Source organism: Xiphophorus maculatus, chromosome 12 (assembly GCF_002775205.1).
Source record: "Xiphophorus maculatus strain JP 163 A chromosome 12, X_maculatus-5.0-male, whole genome shotgun sequence".
In the NCBI taxonomy this organism is placed as follows: domain Eukaryota; kingdom Metazoa; phylum Chordata; class Actinopteri; order Cyprinodontiformes; family Poeciliidae; genus Xiphophorus; species Xiphophorus maculatus.
In genome coordinates, this window is record NC_036454.1 from 17,246,923 (window position 1) to 17,268,072 (window position 21,150).

Here is a 21,150-nt window from a genome sequence, read left to right on the forward strand (position 1 = left end):
AACAAAGTTATACACACAAAATAAATTTAAAAGAAAGGCTAACAAAACAAAAGAAGAAACAGTAGCAAAGTATATTTACAAGTTCAAAGGAGTGGTTAGAACTTATTTTTATACCCTACATCTGTAGCATCATCCAGTAAATTGCTATTAATGTTAAATAATTAACCTGCCACTACTATCCTGTTTGAAAAGAAGTAGGAAGAAATGAATGGTTGCATAATCCTACCCCTTATCTCACTATTCTGGTATTTAGTTAAAACATGTAATTTCGCTTAGTCTAATTTAATGTCAGACAATGAGAAAAAAAATACATTGACTGTGACAGGAAACAGATGTTCTGCGCATGGTAAATTAATGTAATACATTGTGCCCTATGTTGTTAGCCATAAATACATTACGTACAATGCAAAACAAATCTCTAAACATGGATGACATGAAGGAGATCTATATTAGTTGACCTGCTGTGGGCGCTGGAAATCATCAAATCCTCTTTTTTATCTACAGCTGTAGTTTACATAAAGTAATTTTTTAAATATTTTTTGTAAATGATAACAGATTTGGAACATTCAATCAAATCAATCAATCAAATTTTATTTGTATAGCACATTTCAGCAGCAAGGCATTTCAAAGTGCTTTACATCATTACAAACACAGAAACACAATGCAATATAGAATCAATCATTAAGTCAAGTAACATCAATAAATTTGTAATTGATTACATTTCAAATACAATTCTAAACAGGTGGGTTTTTAGTTTAGATTTATAAGAAGTCAGTGTTTCAGCTGTTTTACAGTTTTCTGGGAGTTTGTTCCAAATTTGTGGTGCACAGATGCTGAAAGCTGCTTCTCCTCGTTTGGTTCTGGTTCTGGGGACGCAGACATTATAGAACATTACCCTTTTTTATAGATTAAAGAACATTATCTTGTATCTTTATAACCTGGACTTCATAATACAGACCACTAGGTGGCACTCTGGTGCCAATATAGAGTGGTGTTACGTAGAATAGCACCTACCGTTGGAATCGACGCAGGTTGCGGTTTAAACCGACAACAGTTCGTTTATTTCCATAGAAACCAGAGGGGAATCGGGGAACGGATGTGTTGCTGGTTGCCAACCGGGCCCTCTCGTTGAGGCTACAGTTTGCTCCTACAAATCTGTTCTAGGTGCTGTAGCTCTGTGTGTGCCTTCCTGTCGGATGCACTGTGCAATTATCAACCCCACGCAGCTCCTTCACTCAGCGGCTGCTCGTTTACGGAAACTGCAGGCGCACGTCGTCCGGGGCGTCTTTTTGTAGTTTGAAGGGCATGTCAGCAGGCTGCAGCTTCAGCCTATGTATGTCCTCGGTTAGACGCACGGCTCTGGGAGATGTAGCCTGCCTGGTGATAAACCTGTGGTCAGCATCGCTTTAAGCCCACCTACCTGCCTGCGCCTCCTCTCCACCAATCCACCGACTGAGGAAGGAAAGAAGGAAGAAAAGGAGGAGTGAGAAGAGATGCCGATGGTGACTCGGAGGTGGCAGCACAGGAAAGTTCACTGTGTTTCTCTGTAACAGGGAGTGAGTCTTGTACATTTTCCACCCAGACCTCGGACTGAACGACCCGTACCTGCACACAGGGTGTACCCAGCAGAACTGCCACGGACCTTCGCACAGAAAAACCCGAACAGGTAAAGGTGTTCAGTAATAGACTCATGAGCTTAAAAATATTTCTGTAGAGAGTCTTGGTGTTTCCAGCAGCCATTACTTCAGTCTGTGTATTGTTATTTTTGGTTGCTTGTGTCAGAATGTTCTTGTTTATAAGTCATGTTGAAGGAGAGAAAAACTGCTCACCTTTCTCCCACCTGCTGATGAATCACTTTTATATTTTCATCCCTTATCTTAAATGCATGCGCACAGTTACACATTCTGGCACCCACATGCCTGAGATCATGTTTTAATGCAAAACACTGACACCGTTAAAATGACCTTCATGCTCTTTTCTGGCTACAAAAGCTGTCCTTGATGTCTGAGTGTTTATTAGGCCAAATTACCTCATGCTCCATTCCAGATGAGACAGCGCTCCTTTCTGTCCCAGTATCTGAACACTGTTTCTGAGCATAAATGTACTGCATACACTATTATTGTATGTGTTCCAGTGTTTTCCATGTTTTCAATGTACTGCTGCATGCTCTGCATGCTGAACTGTCACAAAAAATCATTACATGTAGTTTAATATTCAGTGAGAGGGCGAGACAGATATAAGCACTAAGCCATGCATGTAGTTTGTAGATTAAATGAAAATTGTAGTTGCAAGCAGAATCACCTGTGGCAATGCTAGAGTTTAAATCAGTGCATGCAATTCTAATGCAGCCAGCCTTGCTCAAGTTTTGGTATTTGCTGGAAGAACAGTCAGTGAGCCGTGAAGCTGCTGTTCCAGGAAGGGTCTGTGGCCAATGAACCGACCTCTCAGTAAGAGAGCTAGACATTTGCATGCAGGGGGATTGTGTTTCATTAGTTTGTCTTTGAATTTTCTTTTTGACCACAAGATTAATTGACAGTTCAAAATGATTTGCATCATACATGTATGATATTTTTAATTAGAGAAAACTGAAGCATAACGTTTCCATTGGGTTGCTTTGCACCATTTTTAATTGATGGATCACAGTTTGAATTTCAATTGAAAGAAATCATTCAAATAGCAAAAACATCAATCCCGACAGTGCTATCAGACTCAAATTCACAGTGCGACAGTTTTGGGGGCTTACAGACATTATCAGTTAGAGTTGACAATAACTTGGGCTTCCTGCCTACAGCTGATTGAAAAAAAGAGAAGAGAAGAATAGGGGGAATAACAGTATAACTGGCATTGAAGCTGCAATATGTTCATGTAATATTGTAAGCCCTTAGTGAAAAGAATAAATTAGTTGTTAATATCCTTGTTACACTTTTGCCTATAAGCCTTCCATTTCAGTGGTGGAGTAAGGAAATGCTCCTTAATGCTACAGCATAAACGATTTTATCACCTTCTGTAGATTTGTTGGGCATGTCAGAAAATTGTGTGAGCCACTGCTGTCATGTAACATATGTTTACACCAGTTCAACACAGCTGCGACTTGGTTACTGCAGCAGTGTCCCAGTCATAGCATTAAGTAATGCTGTGTGCAGTGATTTAAGATTAACTCGCAAAATAAATTAAATTTCATTTCAATAATGTCAGTTGACCCTTAAATATCAAGAAGAACTTGGGAATGTGATATTTGTGCAAAAGTAACACATCATTTCTGATTACGATGTCAGAAATGATGAGCATACACACTATTGAGTACGGTTATGTATGAGTGGTGTAACAGGACTCCGTGTTCCACAATGTTCTCCTTCGTTCCCTCATATTTAGACCCACATGACCCATTGTTTTCAATATCCAGATGACAAGACAGGATACACGGTGACAGGAGCTATAGGTTGTAGAGATTAATCTAGTCACGAATCCCTTACTGCAACAAACTCCATGCTGTTGGTTGATGCAGTTATAGGCCAAACATAGGTGCTCTAAGTTTTGATGCATTTATGTAAATAGAGGAAAAATTCTGATCTTTCAGTGTTTGACCTGCACATGACTGATCAGAGTCGATCAAGGGAAAACCGTCAGATTCCAATCGATGGCTGATTGATCGCTGTATCTCTCTTATTAAAAATTGAAAGGAGAATCATTTTGACTTGATCAAAGAAACGGCGCCCCCTAGAAAGATGGGGGTGTAATGCACATTGGCGTTAGGACCTGGAAGGAGCCATTTAGAGCTGTGGCAGCAGCTGCTGGTTTCATCGCTGTCTGGGTCATCATTAGTATCCTTGTCACAGGGGCGTACGACTCTGGAGGCATTCATCACCAGCACGCTGCATGGCTTTAATTTCAACACTAAACACCAAAGAGATCAGAATCTGTCGGGAATAAACACGATGCAGCCATGCAAAGCCAGCAATTTTAGATAAGAATAATCAGCGCAAGCACACAGCTGATTTGTTTTTTACCCTTAGTATCTAAAGCAAATTGGCTCCTCGCTATTTGTCTGACTCATCCATCTAAAGCTATCTTTGTTGTCAATTAATCCTGCCAGAGGAGCCAAGAAGGCCGGCTGGAGGCTGCTGTTTGGGTTGCACTGACTGCATGCTTCCTGGCTCTCAGCTCTCGAGCCTGAAGGAAGGAGCATGTAAACACTGTGACAGGATTGTTATTATCCAATCATTTCATTCCTGCCTCGGTGAACGTGAGTGGGCATGGAAGTGGTAATCGTTCCCAGAAAAGCTAATGTTTGGCTCGTTCTCTTTTATTATTTAATGATGTTTGTTGTGACAGTGGATGTTCGGATTGTGGCTGGTTGACGTCACTGATGGTGGGGCGGTTGGCTGAGGGAAAACAATGCAGTGCATGTCACAGAACATGGATGCTCGTCCGGAGGGGATAAGTAAGCGAGGGAATGGGAGTCATTGTGATCAATGTTTTAGGTTTTCATCTCCTTGTGAGAAGAAAAATTACAGGATGGTGATGATGAAGGTGGGTAAGATGGAACAATGGGCCTGTGCGAAGAAGTGGGGACAGAAAGGATTGGAAAAATGGGGCGATAAGAGAGCCGGAGAAGAAGGATTAGAGGCTGGATAAACAGTCAACGCCAAAGGGAAGTGTGAGGGGATCAGTTGAGAGACATTCCGCAGAAAGACAGTGGTGCCACTGAAGGGGGCTGTCTTGGTTTGCTCTCCCTCCCGTTCCCTTACCTCGTTTTGCATCCACCCACATCCACGTGTGCCCACTTACCCTGCTCGCTCCAACGCACCCCCTCTACCCAACCCCTCACTCAATGCAGTGCATAGACCTCAGGAGTACACCATGTCCAGTCAGTTTCCAGGTTATCAAGGACTGGACAAGCAGCGTGTTTCTGAGTACATGTGAAATACTGAGGTGGTTCTCATCACAGCATGACAGTCGGGGGGCCTCTGTCTGCTCAAGGTCGTGTGAATAATCAGACGAGAGCGCTGTTGTTTCTTTGTCCCTGAGCAGGAAGCTGTCTCTCTCTCTTTTTCTCTCTCTCTCTCCCTACTGACCCAAACTGTGCACACAATGCAAAGATGCAGTTCCAGCCATGTGGGGAATGGGATGTAGTAGCCATTAACATCACTTTGCTGCTGAAAGGTTCTCAGTCTCAACAAAAATCTGACTCTGGCATTTTTGTTCCTGTCTTTATGATGAATGTCTCAGCCATCACTAACTGAAGGATTGGGGTCATCAGCTTTTTTATCCTTACATGCATACGGGGGATTGTTCCTAACTACATGATATTTTGATTGCTGAAAGGATTTAACATCCTGTTCTTATGTACGGTACTTACATTGGAGAGGTACCATTTGCTACAGACAACACTCTTTGGTGTCAAAATAGTTACCGTGGGTGGAGGATTCAAGGCTGGAGTTGCTTAAAATTGAAGTATTGAATTCACATTTAACTTCTCTCTCACTAAATAATTAATGTCTGGCCATAGAAATTGTTCTTAATAAATGAAGGCTTCCTAAATCATTTAACTGTGTGGACAGTTAAATAGCCAATTTGTCCAGAAAGAGTGCATTTTGCTGTTGTTTTATAGCTGTTGATGATGAATCTGAATGAGTATTGGGGGGTCAGGGCTTTACAAAATCTTTCAATATTTCATTTACAAGAATAATGGGGGGGAAAAAATTATTTTTTATAAATTTTTATTATTTGTGATAATATTGGTTAAGTGGGCCTTGTCATTACTTCAATATATTACCCACTAGACTGCAAATTGTAAAAGCACTTCTTATTCAGTACCGTTGCTTGGCATGTGAGGAAGCTCAGAAAAGCAAATAAGGGATTTATTTAGTCATTAACGACTAAATGGATTGTTACCCAAATCGTTTGGCCTAAATTCCTCCTTTATTTCTGCCTCTTTGTCTTCCGTTTCATTCTGTCTGTCTGTGCAGCTTCCTCTCTCTTTTTTTCATTGTAATCCATGCTTGTGATTTGCAAGGTTTTGGACCACGCTGTTTTTTCGCTGCTAGTTTTAAGCAAATTTTCAACAGCTCTGTTGCTTGAAAACCATTGGCCTGCTGCTGCAGGAGTGGAGACAATAGTAAATTATGTTCAGGTTAGGACAATGAGATGTCTCTTCTCATGTCTTTCTTCTCTCCTGTTAGTTCTCACATTTATTCTTTCATTTGTTTGAAATCAATACACTCAGCTGTGTTCAGCTGTTTCCGATACCTTGAGGAAGCAGGTAATTGAACAGCGACAACAATTTGACTCAGGAATGACTCTGTTGTAATTCTGGGTCAATCTGACACCAGGACAGTCTTACAGTCATCAACTTAATTGACCCGTGTATTGAACAAGGTTTACTTTATTTCCTTTACCCTTTGAAAATATGATCTGTAAATTTAACTGTCAGATTGCCAGACATTTTTACATTGCCTTGCAAAGTGTAATTTATTTAACATAACATCAAAATGTAATGTTTGTTCAGTTGTTGACTGTATTGTGTTTTCTTTATGATGTTGTAATTTTCTGTTTTTATTATGTAAAGCACCTTGAACCGCCTTGCTGCTGAAATGTTCTATGCAAATAAACTTGATTTGGATTTTAATTGTGAAGAGGAAAAGGGATCAATGGTTTTCAATATATTTTTTAGATACAATTTAGTATTAAATACTCTTGATTTAGCTGTCTCACAGTCAATATTCATCAGGTATTAAGAATAATTACGACATCAGGTCTTATCAGGCATGCTGCTTAAACCTTTGCAAATTTAGAGAACGACATTTTTATTCATTTATTTTTTGTAAAACAGCCTAGGCTCGATCAAATTTGATGAAGAACTTCAGTTTCCAAGTCTTATCAGAATATCGGTGCTTAATACACATGCACACCAGATTGGTTATGTTTTTTGTCAAAAATAGAAAAAACATATATTCTCTACCTCTTAGTTTTAGGTTAGGCACTACTTTTAGTTTAACATAAAATCACAATAAGATAGATGAAAGTGTGGTTTCTTGAGTGTGAAAATATTTCTACAACGTACTGTATATTGCTAAAATGTAAACAAAATAGAAATCATGCAAGTTTAATATTTATCTTTTTATTTCCCAGAAATGGACCAACATAACGTGAGGCAAAGCAAGAGACAAAAACAGGAGTCACGAAGCAGAGCAGAGGCTTCAGCCCCAGCTTCAACTGCAGCTCAAGCTGCAGCCTCAGATAGACCCAACAATCCCAGCACCAGTCAGCGTCCGGTTCCCTCCAGGCCTCCGCGGCCCCAGAGAAGTCCTAGGATTGAGGCATCTGTAGATATTTCAGAACCAACTGAACCCAGAGTTGAGCCCAAAGCTGCACCCAAAACTGAACCCAAAGCTGAACCCAAAACTGAATCCAGAGTTGAAACCAAAACTGAACCCAAAACCGAACCTGCTTCACAAACTAACCAGAATGAGACCACTCCTGACGGCAGTGTGGTAAGCCAGCCCAAACCCTCTCCCCAGACCGAAGAGCAAACTGGGCTGAGTGTCAAGGCGGGTCCTAAAGGTCCAGGTCACCACCCGGTCAGAGCTGCATCTGTGCCCCAACCACCTCCTAGCAGACCTGTGCCCTCTCACCTGAACCCGCATGCGCAGAGAGCCATGTCCTTGGCGGGCACCGCTGATACTCTGCCTCAGGTTCAGGAGGAGTTCAGGTTGGTTCCTCTGTCTCTTTGTTTGTCCCGGCATTCGTGTTCCTGAATGTTTTATTTGGCCTCCCATTCACAGACAGCTAAGGCAGTTGCTTCAGTACACATACCAGTTATTTTTATGCACTGAGGCTTAGCTAGCTATGCTGTATCGTATTAGCATTTAGTAATAGCCTACTCTATAATTTTTTTAACGTTCTAGGCTAATTTATATGCTTTTTAAATAAATAATATATTCTTTTCACAAATTAAAACAGTCTAAACTTGCTGACTGCTCTCTGTATCTGTTCAATTCTTTGTCAACGCAAATAATAAATCAGCCAATCACATGGCGTTTTCTTGACACACACTGAACCCCTGAGAATCAGCCCAGTTGAGTATTGTTGCTGACTGCATCTATTCCTTTTTGGCCACAATGTCCCCATCTACTGAGGGATTCCTCCAGCTTCACTGAGTTTCTCTAACTGAAGTAAAAGGGTTGTTAGACATGATATTAATTAAAAAAAAAATACTTCTGCACTGATGGGACATTATAATGGTTCAGCTTTAGCACATCGTCCATCTTTTCACACAATTTAATGTGCTGAGAGGATTAAGGCTTAAAAGTAGTATTATGTTTGATAATATGTTTGATAATTCTTCCAGCAAGGTTTGTAGATTGCTCATGTGCACAACAACTTTTCTCTTCCTCCTCATGGAGATAAATGTTGACTGTGGCGAAGAAATCTCTGCTTTTGCAGTGCCGTGCTGTCATCTGCTCACAGACTTTCTGGTTTCAACAGAAACATATGTACTTAAACAAACAAAGGTCATGTCAGAGTCTGAAATCTTGATCTTCAGACAGTATAAGATGTACTGAATCCTGTTGCCTGATGGGCCAAACTGACCACCCAGCAATGCAATATACAAAAACTGATCAAAATTCAAACACTAGACTTAACAAGAATATTTAAATGTCTCCTGCTATGGCGTGAAAGTAAAGGAAGGGAAAGGCAAGACACAATGAGATGTTGGTGCAGAGGTTGCTGTCTCATTCAATCTGTGAGCTGTGAGTCACATCTGTAGGCGATGAGTGGCAGTGGGAGCTTATGTACCACCCTTTCCTGACAGGGTGCACATCATCACCTGGAATGTGGGCTGTGCCACGCCACCTGAAGACATCACCACTCTGCTTGGACTGAACGTGGGAGACGGAAACACAGACATGTACATCATCGGGTGAGTGTCCTGTGGGGGACACGTCAGTGGGTTCCTCACTGGTCACTTTATGATGGCTTGTCCTGCATATTATGCTGAGGAAAAAGTATTTGCCTCCTTGTGGATTTCTCCTGCTTCAGCTGTTTTTTATGTTTTAGATTATCAAACAAAATTCAATAGGAGACTAAGATAGCCTGAATAAATACAATATGTAGTTTTTAAATGATGGTTTCCTTTTATTTAGAAAATAGCTCTCCAAGCAAACCTGGCTCTGTGTGGTAAAGTAGTGGCCTTCAAGACCTAATAACTGGTTGACAGTGACAGCTGCTACACTGCTTTTGATAACAGGCATCACTTTTAGATCATGTGGAGGAGTGGTTCATGGAAAATGTGTTGCTCTTTGAGACATTTCTGCCTATTTCTTGTTGTCAAAGAGGTTCCGTTTCAGTGATGTCTTGATTCTAATGGACAGCCCATTCAAACCAAACCAAATAAATGTGATTAATCACTACTGTTATTTCTCGATTTAACAACAGTGGTGGTGGTAATGTTGCTGCATGGGACCAGGCTGGTATTTAAAGTAGCTCTTTTCCCCTTAAGTAATTAAATTATCATCTTAAAACTGCATATTGTATTTATTTAAATTTGTTGCTCTGAAAAATTTCAATGTGACAAAAAAGCAGAGTATAAGCAGTCTGCAAAGGGGACTGCTTACAGTCCCCTTTCTCAGAGCACTTCTCACAATGCTCTGAGAAAATATTTTCAGAGCACTGTGTGACCAGTGACGACGGTGCTGGTAATAAAGTATCGGGTTGAGATTTAAATGTGTCCAACTGGAAATTCTCTGGAAATTTATTTTTTGTGTCATTTTCTTTCCAAGGTTGCAGGAGGTGAACTCCATGATTAACAAAAGGCTGAAAGATGTCCTCTTCACAGACCAGTGGAGCGACGTCTGCATGGAGAGACTGAGCCCCTTTGGTTATGTGCTGGTCAGTAATGGTTTGTTTTTGTTGTAAATAATAATGCTCACTCTCAGAATAAAATGCTAAACAGCTCATCTTTGTGCATGTTGCATTATCACTGAGGAGATCTCAGCTTCTTGCTGTTCAGGCTTATTTTGTTCCCTCAGCAACGGATGAGGTGATGATTTAAAACAGGCATCTATGTCGTTGGATCTATTATCCTCTGCTGTCTGCTGAGCTCTCACTGAGTGTTCCTCACTGTAACTTTGTAGCTCTATAATTTATGCCTGAAAGGTTCCATATACCATATACCAAGAAATTGTGGTGATACTCAGATTAGTACACCTGCTTCCCAAAAAATTTACATAAGACATTTACAAAAAAAAAAAGCAGTAAATTCTCTTGTTGTGTTTGCAGTTTTCATATCAAAGCACACATTGCAGCTGTGGTTGGTGTTGCACTGGCTGCTTCTGGAACAAAGCGTGGCACAGTTGCTGTGTTGAGCCAGAGTGCGTATGAATGAGCTGTCAAGCAAAAAAGTGTTGGACAAATGTCTCCCAGGGTGCAGTTTTATTTTTGGATCATGTTGTCTGTGTGGATGGGCCTCTGACAGTGAAATTGATGCTGTCCCCCAGCTATTTCATGGCTTACTAACTTGGTTTGAACCTCTTCAAATTCATCTTTGTGTGTCTGCTTCCAGTGAATATTTCAACAGTAGGTCAGGAGTTTTAAAACACAGGATTTTTTTAAAGCAAGTGTTCCTCAATAGGAAGTTACAACGCCTTACGAAAGTGATAATACCCCTCACTAATTGTTTACTGTGCACCCGAGGCTTTAATGTATGTCAATGGGATTTTATGTTATCCACCAACTCAAAGTGGTGTACAATTATCAAGTGGAAGAAATTATATATGGGTCTCAAAGTTTTTACTAAAAAATGCAAAGGATATGCTGTGCAAACCCAAACAGGTTTTTTTTTTTGTCTAGAGCCCCAAGAACGTTGCTAGTTGGTAACAGTGATTGACTACTGTTAACTGCAAAAGTGCAGATATGACCTGGTGGGCCGTTCTGTCGGTCAAAACTCTCTCACACCAGAGCAAAAGAACACTGGATATTACTTAGTAAAGAAATGCTAAATACATACCAGACAATGTGCATCCTTTTCCTTTCAAGTCAAATTATGCACCAATTTGTGTTGGTTTATTTCTTCAAATCCAGAGGAAATACATTGAAGTGTGGCTGTAATATGGCGAAGTGTGAAAAATATAAAGGGGCATCAGTGGTGAAAAGACACAGTAACAAAAGAGCTCATCTGCCTTGCTCTCTGCTCTCTAAGTCTTGTTTACAGGTTACTGCAAGCACAGGAATCAGCCCTTCACTGCAGTAGTGCAGAGCTTACGGGGCATTTTTATTTACTGGTGATTCACCACAAACTTTCTGCTGATTGTCTCTATCATTTCTGTGTTTGTAAGCTAGAGTTTACACTATCTAACAGTAGCATGGCACAATCCAGTAAGTTTGGGAAATCAAGTTGTTTCATACGAAGAACAATAAACATAATTTACATAATTTTAATGAAGCGTGGTTATTGCTCTAAATAATGGAAGTGTGGAGGAGGATTGTGATGTTTCTGTTGTCATCTGTGTTGGAGACCGGGATGAAGAAACTGTTACTTCAAATTAACAAGCTTCCCTGCTGACGTCACTATTTGTTACTCATAGTTCATTTCCTTTGGCATGGACATTGTTGCATAAAGTCAAATGTACACATCTGGCTCGGTCACTTGTCTTTGGGTCTAAATAACTTATCTGTTCTGAGCAAAACAAGTGGGACGAGTGGGACAGATATTGATTGGAGATTCTTTTTAGTCGCAGCATAGGCAGGCAGCATTATGTTGGATGGTCTTTATAGTTGCGCTGAACCTCTTACGCAACAAAGTTGTTCAAATAGGCTGTTAGTATGCAGGAAAAGAGAGGCTGGTCACGTGGGGATGTTTGCCTGTGAGGGATTTCAGCCCGGGTGTGATTGTGCTTCTTCAGACTGTGGTTGGGGGTTGGGGTCTGTGAACGACTTGACAGAGGGTGAGGGAGGGGGGAACATGTGTACAAATGTGGGAACAGGTTTGACATATCATGCAAATTTCTGTTCCCGTACGTGACGGTTTGGTGTGTTTAACGCTGCAACAATACCTCCAGTGTTGTTTAATGTCAGAGGAACACAAATGTCATGATATGCATATTATAATGCAACACAACACAAGACTGGAGGTTGGAGGATAAAGAGTGCTAATGTCACCTTTCTTCCTATGTTTGGATGAACTAGATGCTGTTCCGTCCTCTATGTACACTGCATTGTGTTCAGGAGCTGCACAGCAAGGCCGCAGGCACTTTGACGAAGGGTCATGATGTTTTGCATTTCTATGGGTGTGCTTTTGTGCGACTCATGCAAAGTTGCTCATCATATCTCTCCTGCCTTTTGATGCTCCTAGCCTTACCCAGCTTTACATTTCTGTCCCTCAGATAACATCCGAGCGAATGCAGGGCCTGATACTGCTGGTCTTTGCGAAATACTTCCATCTGCCTTTCCTCCGTGGAGTCCTGACAGAGACCACCCGCACAGGAATGGGGGGTTATTGGGTAAGATGGCTGCAAAGGGTTAGAGAAAACGCACCCACTGCGGCTGAAGGCATGCATCCCAGTTATTGATGCATTGATATAGACATAAGCAGGAAAGAGTGTGTCCTATCACTTCTTATAATTTGTTAGTCAAATGCTGTGTCGTTTAGTTATGATGCTAAAATGATACATGTTATAATCTAACAAACAAGCTCTCTCAATGCATGGAAAGTCAGTTAGAATCAACAGTGTCAGTGAGTCTCATTAGTCCTGAGCCCTGATCTCAAAATTTAATACGACAAAAACCATTGTTATAGCTCCTAAAATAAAATTCCTTTTTGGGTATGTTTCATTAAGACACACACACACAGGCATGCGCACGTACATACACACCCACACACATACACACACTCAATACTTTGCAACATTTGTCAGTGAACCTGCTTCTTTAATGTTTAAATAAATTAAATCCCAAAAAACTTTTTTATTGTCTTGTATTGCTACCAAACAGCACAATATTTTCCATCTTGTCACCGGAATATAGCTAAGATGGGTTTGATGTGATTTCCAGCTATTTCTGGTCAACTGTTATCTGCTTCAGCTCATTCTGGAAGTTCTTTAATTATTCTCCACAGTCCCTCGCTTTTGACTCATTTCTGTCTAAAGCAAAGATCAATGTACAGAATATCTTCAGTGTACCACTAAAATCAACCCCAGTATCAGCAGGGGTACTTGTACCACAACTAAAGAACCATTGAATTTCATTATTATGAACCTTTAGATCAATTTTTGCCGTGTTTGCCAAGATATGCAGATTTTCTTCTGGAGCATTGTTTTAATGAGTCACAGATAGCAGAGAATCCACTGAATCATTTCTCCCCCCGGTGTGCACTTGACTCTCTGCATCAAATATTGATGCTGTCTGCTCTTTAATGAGGGCGCTTCCTGTTTCGCTGTGAAGCATACCCGTACAGTCGACACTCACCATGCTACTTACTGTTTGAGGAGGTTTATTATAATTACTCAATCAATCATACATTCAGTAATTATTAAATTTTTATCCAAGAACATGTAAAACCGATAACTGCTAATACTTTTTCTTTTGTATGTTGCTCTTAGACTTTTAAGAAACCCTCAGTTAAAAACTTTCGCTATGCCCATTCTGCAGGGGAATAAAGGCGGCATTAGTGCCCGAATGACCGTGTTTGGCCACAGCATCTGCTTCCTCAATTGCCACCTGCCTGCTCACATGGAAAACCAGGACGAGCGTATGGATGACTTCGAGAGCATCTTGCAGCAGCAGCAGTTTGATATCCAGGGGCCCACTGGTGTTCTGGATCATGAGTAAGTCTCTGCACATACAACCACAGGTTCACACATCTATTAGTTATGATTCATATTGGTTTTTGTAAGCTTTGCAAACATCAGATGAAACCACTGGAATATTTAAATGTAGAGTGAATAACGGCAGACTTGTGTTTGTGTTCATTAAATGGTATCTACTGTTGAAACAGGTGAAAGTGGCATAGTGAAAGATTTATATTTTTTCATTACCAAACAAGACGACAGAGGGATGAATGAGCCAATGGCTCACTGTTGAAGCTCAAACAATAGTAGGAAGATATGTGGTAACAATAAATTTTTTTTTAATTATTTAATTTAATGAGAAAAAATATAGAAAAGAAAGACATTTAGTATAGTAGTATTCTGAGTTTCCAGACTGTACTCCTTCATGTGTTATCAAAATGATAAAATCTACATTTATATAAAGAAAAACAAAACAGATGTGTTTTACTTTGACTAATATATCCAGACTCTACACTATATTTACTGAGTCACTTTAGAGTTTAATTTATGGTTGTTGTTTTTTGCATTAAATATTCTAATTTTCTCAGAAGATGCATTTTGGATTTATTAAAATTAACAGAAATCAATGCCTTAGAGACAGATGTTGCTCTGTTTTATATTGATATATAAATGTATTTCACATTTTAAATTAAATGACCAAAATAAACAATCTTATTGTGAATTACTGAGATGCAATTCTGTGTCTGCTGTCAACATCCATTAACACAAATCTTTTATAATTCTTCAGTTTTTAAAATGATACATTCTCATCAAATCTTTTCTTTCCTTTCAGTCTTCTGTTCTGGTTTGGGGATCTTAATTTCCGCATTGAAAATCTGGATATCCAAACTGTGAAATCAGCGATCGAGAACAACAGATACGCCATGTTGTGGGAGAAGGATCAGGTAAAAAAAGGGGTTTGTGTGTTTTACTAGAGGACTGTAAAACTATTCAACTGCTGCTCATTAAAAGTACTTAATACAATATGTGGTTTCTGTTTGCTTTCATTTGCATTTTTAGAAAACAAAAACTCTATATAAACCCAAAAATTATTTTCATTATGACTTTTAAATCAAAATGAAGCATGATCTCATAATGCTTTATTTATTTTCAATTCCTTCATTCTGCCACTAGAGGGAAATGGAGACACTCACAATTCTGTAAGCACTTATTAATTTGTGAGAAGGCGTGCGGTTTATTTATTGTAATTTTCTGCAGCTAAACATGATCAAAGACAGTGAGACAGTGTTGGAGGGATTCGAGGAGGGGCCGCTGAGATTTCCTCCCACCTATAAGTTTGACGTTGGAACGAACACATACGATACAAGGTTGGTGAGGCCAGGGGGAGTATTTCAGATTCTAGGCCACTGATCAGAGATCAGAGTCGAGCAAAGAAACAGTTATTACACTCTGATGTCTGAAAGATCCTCACTACCCTGAAGGGGTCATGAAAATGCACATTCTTTGTTTTAAAAATCAGTTTCTCAGTCTTGTTCAATCTTCATCTCAAAATCATTCCAGTGGGAAGAAGCGTACACCAGCTTGGACTGACCGCATCTTGTGGCGCCTGAGGGCCACGGCACCAGCTGCTCAGACAGCGGAGAGGCGTGTTTCAGTGTCAGGGTTGACCAGAGGGATCAGAGTGACGCAGCACTGCTACCGAAGCCACATGGAGTACTTAGTCAGTGACCACAAGCCGGTGTCGTCCATCTTTACCCTGGAGGTGAGACAGCGTGGGAGACATTATAAAGATGGTGTTACCATTAGGATCTTTGAAACGTTGAAATACCAGTTCTAACAACAAGTTCATTCAAAGAAGGTTATCTGGACTCAAACTTTTTACCCAGTAAATGAACAGTCTTCACTCAAATCAGTGCATATGTGCATACTCTTTTTTACCTATAATCTGAATATTGAGGGTTTATATTCAGATTACTTCCTGCATAATTGGTAACCAAGATTTAAAAGCCCTTTCATACAAAAAAATAGCAGCAAGGACTTGTGACCTAAGGGTAGCTAAAGTATACAAATGTTGCTAATTGGTCACTTAAGCATGAGAACACTGACAACCCAACAGCTTTAGCAACTTTAGTCCTACTTTTATGTATTTACAATTAGAGTCATGGCCAAAAGTTTAGATTGACAGAAATATATTTTTTGCACACTTTACTGCTTTGTTTTTTGTGGTTGTTTGCATTGAGTCTAAGGTGCATTTATTTTCATTATCTGCTTTCAGCTAAGCACAATGACCTGTTAGTTTCCCTTGGCTCCAGAGAAAATGTCAAGAGGACAGGGCAGCAATCACTTGTTTAATCTATCTGAATTTAAAAAGCAGGGATGTTTCTTTTAAAAGAGGGATGCAATTAAAATTGTTCTTCTTTTCTAAACTGTGGTTACCTCCAAGGAAATGCATGCTATCATCTTCTGTTTGTATTAAAACAGCTCAAGTTCATCAAGAAATTTGAGTAGAGCAGTTCATCTGTTGCTTAGAAATCCTCAGGATGTCCAAGAAAGTCTTACAAGTGCAGGGATTGTCTGCTGTAGAGGGTTCAGCTGGGTTGCCACCGAGGCAGAGCTTGTTCAGGAACAGCAGCGGACAGATGTGAGTGTGCATTTGGACACTGGTGTCAAGAAGGGCACCATAGAAGCCAATTCTCTCATAGGTGGCACTGGGATCTTTGATCATAATTTTTACTTCTGTTAAACAATGTCTTAACAGAATGTCTTACATGCCTTAACTGCTTGCTTTCTTCCCATTGCGATGCGGAAGGGGTGACAAAGCAGCTGTAAGGAGCAAGACAATCATTTCTGGGACCATGGCCATATAGAAAACCTCCCAAAATCTTAATCCCATCAAATTACTGTGGTTTATATTTAAATAGTTAATAAAAAAAACAAAAATAATAATGAACTGACAACTTTCAAGCCCCGAAAAAGCAGGTGTGGGTCACCATAAGTTAGGGTTTCGCTAGAAGCTGATAACAAGTTCACCAGAGCCAATTACAGACATTTTGAAAATGAAAGATCAACACATATGATATGTGGACATATTACTAAATACAAGCCTTTAGCTTATGAGTTGTTTATTATTGAATGTCTTTGTACCATCACAACATCCCAGGAGAAGGTTTAGCAAGACTGTAACTGTAAAGTTACTAAGGAAAAAAAAAAAATTGTGTCACTGTCCTAATTTGTCTCAGCTGCTGGAGTATTTCTGTCTCTCACAACAATTAAGACATATAATTTTAGCAGTTAATTTTTGATATTTTTTCCTTCTATTTTAATCTGTGGATCCCATCTCACAGCCCCATACAGTATTTCGTGACCCACATTGGCGTCCAAAGCCACAGCTCTTAAATATCAACAGACTTATGCTCAATCTTTTCAGTTTCCATACAGGGTGGATATTCCTCTGGTCACTCTCATAGTGGAGGATGAGTGGAAGAGTGTAGAAGATGCAAAGGTGATATACAAACTGATGCCCAACTACTCTCGAAGCAGTTGGGACTGGATTGGATTGTATAAGGTAACTTGTCCTACTGCTACTTCCCCGTTAAGAGTCATTGTCAGCAAACACACCTGCAGACATAATTTCAAGAATTTGGAGTGAAATAATTACATGTTGTAATCTTGTTGTTGCACCAACAGGTGGGTTTCAAGCACCACAAAGATTACGTGGGATACATGTGGGCTAAGAATGAGGACGCAAATGTTTACACCCAGGAACATCAGGTAATCAATAGACACGTTGGATTCTCCTCTTAGAGAGTATTTCTGTCACATTCGATAAATATTTGAAAATCTTTTCTCCAGATAAACTTTACAGAGGAGGAATTACCCAAATTCTCAGGGGATTTTATCTTGGGTTACTATAGCAACAACATGAACACCATTGTGGGTGTAACAGAGCCATTTCAGGTAATCATAACGCATTGTTTTTAACTTGGTGCTAATAAAAAGCTGTTGTCTTCATCTTCACAGTTCACTGGCATTTTGCAGCTTTTTTAACACTTTTCCATCAATCCTCAGATCTGGCTGCCCACTGTGGACGATTCAGGCAGCTCTTCAGACAGCTCTGACGCCAGCTCAGAAAATGACAGCACTGTTGTCATGAAGTTGTTGTCCCGCAGTCCAAGTGTACAGCGCAAACACAGCCGCAGCCGCAGCCTCAGCCGCAGGCAAAGCCAAAGCCGCAGCCGTAGCCGTAGCCATAGCGGAGGCCGTCCCGGGAATATCGCTGGCAACTTTTTGAGCAACCTCGCTGGCAACCTTTTGAGCAGCCTTCCTGGCAACCAGCCTGGCAACCAGCCTGCCAGCCACCCTGTCAACCAGCCTGCCAGCCACCCTGGCAGCCGCCCCAGCACCCGCCCTAGCAGCCCTACAGAGCTCAGGATGAAGGAGCTCGGTCTCACTGATGGCACCGCTGCAGGGAGCGAGCCTACGGGACACTCAGCAGACGGCAGCCACAGTCACGGGGCAACAGACAAAAACAAGGAGTGTTCAGGAATGTGATGCAACAAAAGCCCGGCTGCTTTTACAGGTTATATAACCAACTGTTGTGTCTTTATTTCATACAGTCACTGCTCTGTATGTTTTCTGTGAGGAAAATATACAGTTTATAACGCCATCCTTTTCAGAAATAGTCATCTGGTTGGTTAAAATGTTTCTACTTGCTGTTGAGTTGTGCACTTGGCATATTGTTGTTTTTTTTTGTATATCTTTCACTCTGTCCGGTGTTTTCTCTACCTTTGTCCGTTCTCAGGTGTGGACAGTACAGGGAACTGACAACTTGCATTTAGATTTTCTCACAGATTCTCAGTTATAAAGTGACACACACTCCATCATCACTTTTCACAACAATAGTTGATCTGCCAAGTCGTTGGGTCAGAAAAGTTCAAATCAGCAACAGAAATAGATAAAAAGTAATTTAATTATTGACCTTAAGTCCTGAAGCAAATCTAACTTGTTAGCAGTGCATTATACAAGTATCTGTACTTCCTGAACTTTTACACATTTTATCACATTACAGCTGCAAACTGCCATTTACTTATGGCAGTTTGCTATGTTATTTATTTGATATGTTATTTTTTACAAATACTGTTTTTTATTACCATTCCCCAATACTTTATTTTTCACAAACCACTTTTCCATGTAATTACACCTGCAACAGTAGTGGTGAAAAAATTTAGTTTAGAGTTTCTGTTGATAGCTGGGGAAATTATCCACATATGAATCGTATATCACACCTAGTTATGAAATGATTTCCGAGTCTGGTTGTAAGTCCTGCTTCTGGCTGGTTGCATAAACTATACGTCATCGCTGCATCTCTCCATTGACCTGCGAACCTGGCTTGTCCCTATGCAAGTCAGTTAATACAAGTCTGTGACTGCCTCACTTGCCTCATCACATCTGTCTTTTAACAAAACTTGGAGGCTTAGGCGACGCCTTAATCCTAATCCAGCGTGGATTGAAATGCTGGAAGGTGAGCCTCTGCCCCAGTCTCAAGTTTTTTTCAGGAACAAAAAACTTGAACTTTTGGTCTGATTTGACCAGAGCACCATCTTTCACATGTTTTCTGTGTTCCAGACATTAATTTTGGCAAACTACTTATGTCTTTGGGCTACTTTAAATAATGTCTTTATTTATTTTCTTACTGCTTTTTGACTTGGTCCAGATCTGTGGAATCCACATCTAATAGTTTTTCTGTCAACAGATTTGCCCATCTGAACGGTGGATCTCGTCCACAGTTACCATAGGCCTCTTGGCTGCTTCTCTGATTAATGTCCTCCATATCAGACCTGTTACTCGGTGGATGGCTTCAACTTGGTTGAAGTACAGTTTTGCTATTCTTTGTTGTACATGTTTTAAACAGTACTTTTTGAAATGACCAAAACTTCACCATAACCTTACCTCTGACCTGTCTATGATGTTCGGGTTTTCATGATGTTCCATCAACTTTCTCTAGTGAGCCTCTGAGGCTATAATCTCCCTCCCAGCTCGTCTTTGTGTATCATGAAATGTCCCAATAAAATACCTTAAATTTGCGTTTAAAACTAAATGTGAAATAGTTAAAGGGATATTAATACTTTTGCAAGACACTAATCTCATTGCCAGCATACATCACCCATAGTACTAGTGTCTGCAAGCTGCCAAAGCTGCATGACTTGGATAAAATGGAAAAATGTTCAACACAGACGGTTGAGATGGTTCTTCTGAGTAGTGAGCTTTATTGCTTTCTGCAGCAAGAACAGCACATCAGATCCCTGTGTACTCTGTGCACTACTCTGAAGATTCACACAGTCTTTTAACAGTTTTCTACACACACCCACAAAATCACACAATCCTCAACACACATTAAATCACTTTTGAAACTCGGTACCCCTTTGATTAAAACTCAATTCTGTCTGGCCTCACAACACAAATTAAAGAGTGTATCAACTCTGTGTTTGCACTCTCTGAGCACGTTATCGCACTTATGAAATCACAATTCACTTAGTTATCCAACATGTTAAAAGGTCAGCGTGTCATACTATTGACTGGTGCCACTTATTTTTGCATAGAGAAACATACACAATTTCTATCACACTTGCCTTGTGGTCCATATTTTGACCCATCAGTCATAAAATATGCAGGGAGCACTTCTTTTAGAAGAGATGCATTCTTCCTGGGTGCATTAAATCAGAGAAAGTGGATCAGAGGCAGTGATCCAGGAAGCTCTCAGATGCACAACACATTCTAGTCTAAAGAGTAAGAGTGTGAGCGCCCTTAAATAGATGGCTGTACAGTCAATAGCAGGATGCTGCGGGTGTGGACAGAGGTGTTGGGTGTCACAGCACAGCTGTCCCACCAGAACTGATTGAGTAACGACTGACCAGGCCTGAACTACAGAGGTGATAACTGCAGCAATACCTGAGCTGATCCAGTGCGACGCATTTATGCACACACACACACACACACACACACACACACACACACACACACACACACCCTCCCCCCCCTGAACTTCATAGGATTTGTTTTAAAAGCTTTTTTAAGAGAACAAAATTGCATTGTTTTAATTGGATTTTAAGTCTATGTTAAAATAAGAAATATTTAAATCATGTTTTTGCTCAAACTCTGAAGTTCAATCTGGACTAATTTTACAAAAGTGGGCAGGAAATTTGCTGGATTGACCTGCTAGAGAGATTCTTATGTACCTTGAAGTCCCATCAAGCAAAGATGAAATGCTTAACTGTAGATTAACATGACAGTGGGAGTACAGTAGAGTAAATAAACTTTCCTTGCTGAATGTTTTAATTTTTGAAAATATGAAAACTTTTTTTTA

The 21,150-nt window shown here is 40.2% G+C and overlaps 1 protein-coding gene across 1 annotated transcript; it reads left to right on the forward strand.

Annotated features, from left to right (window-relative positions):
• Positions 1–1,063: 1,063 nt before the first annotated feature.
• LOC102234923 (inositol polyphosphate 5-phosphatase K-like) lies at positions 1,064–20,821 on the forward strand. Its single transcript, XM_005794973.2, has 13 exons — positions 1,064–1,666; positions 7,132–7,711; positions 8,816–8,923; positions 9,783–9,891; positions 12,384–12,500; positions 13,648–13,823; positions 14,620–14,731; positions 15,045–15,154; positions 15,348–15,549; positions 17,215–17,352; positions 17,475–17,558; positions 17,640–17,744; positions 17,856–20,821. The coding sequence occupies exons 2-13, from the start codon at positions 7,134–7,136 to the stop codon at positions 18,336–18,338; spliced, it is 2,322 nt and encodes a 773-aa protein (XP_005795030.1). The 5' UTR covers positions 1,064–1,666; positions 7,132–7,133; the 3' UTR covers positions 18,339–20,821.
• The last annotated feature ends 329 nt before the right edge of the window (positions 20,822–21,150 follow it).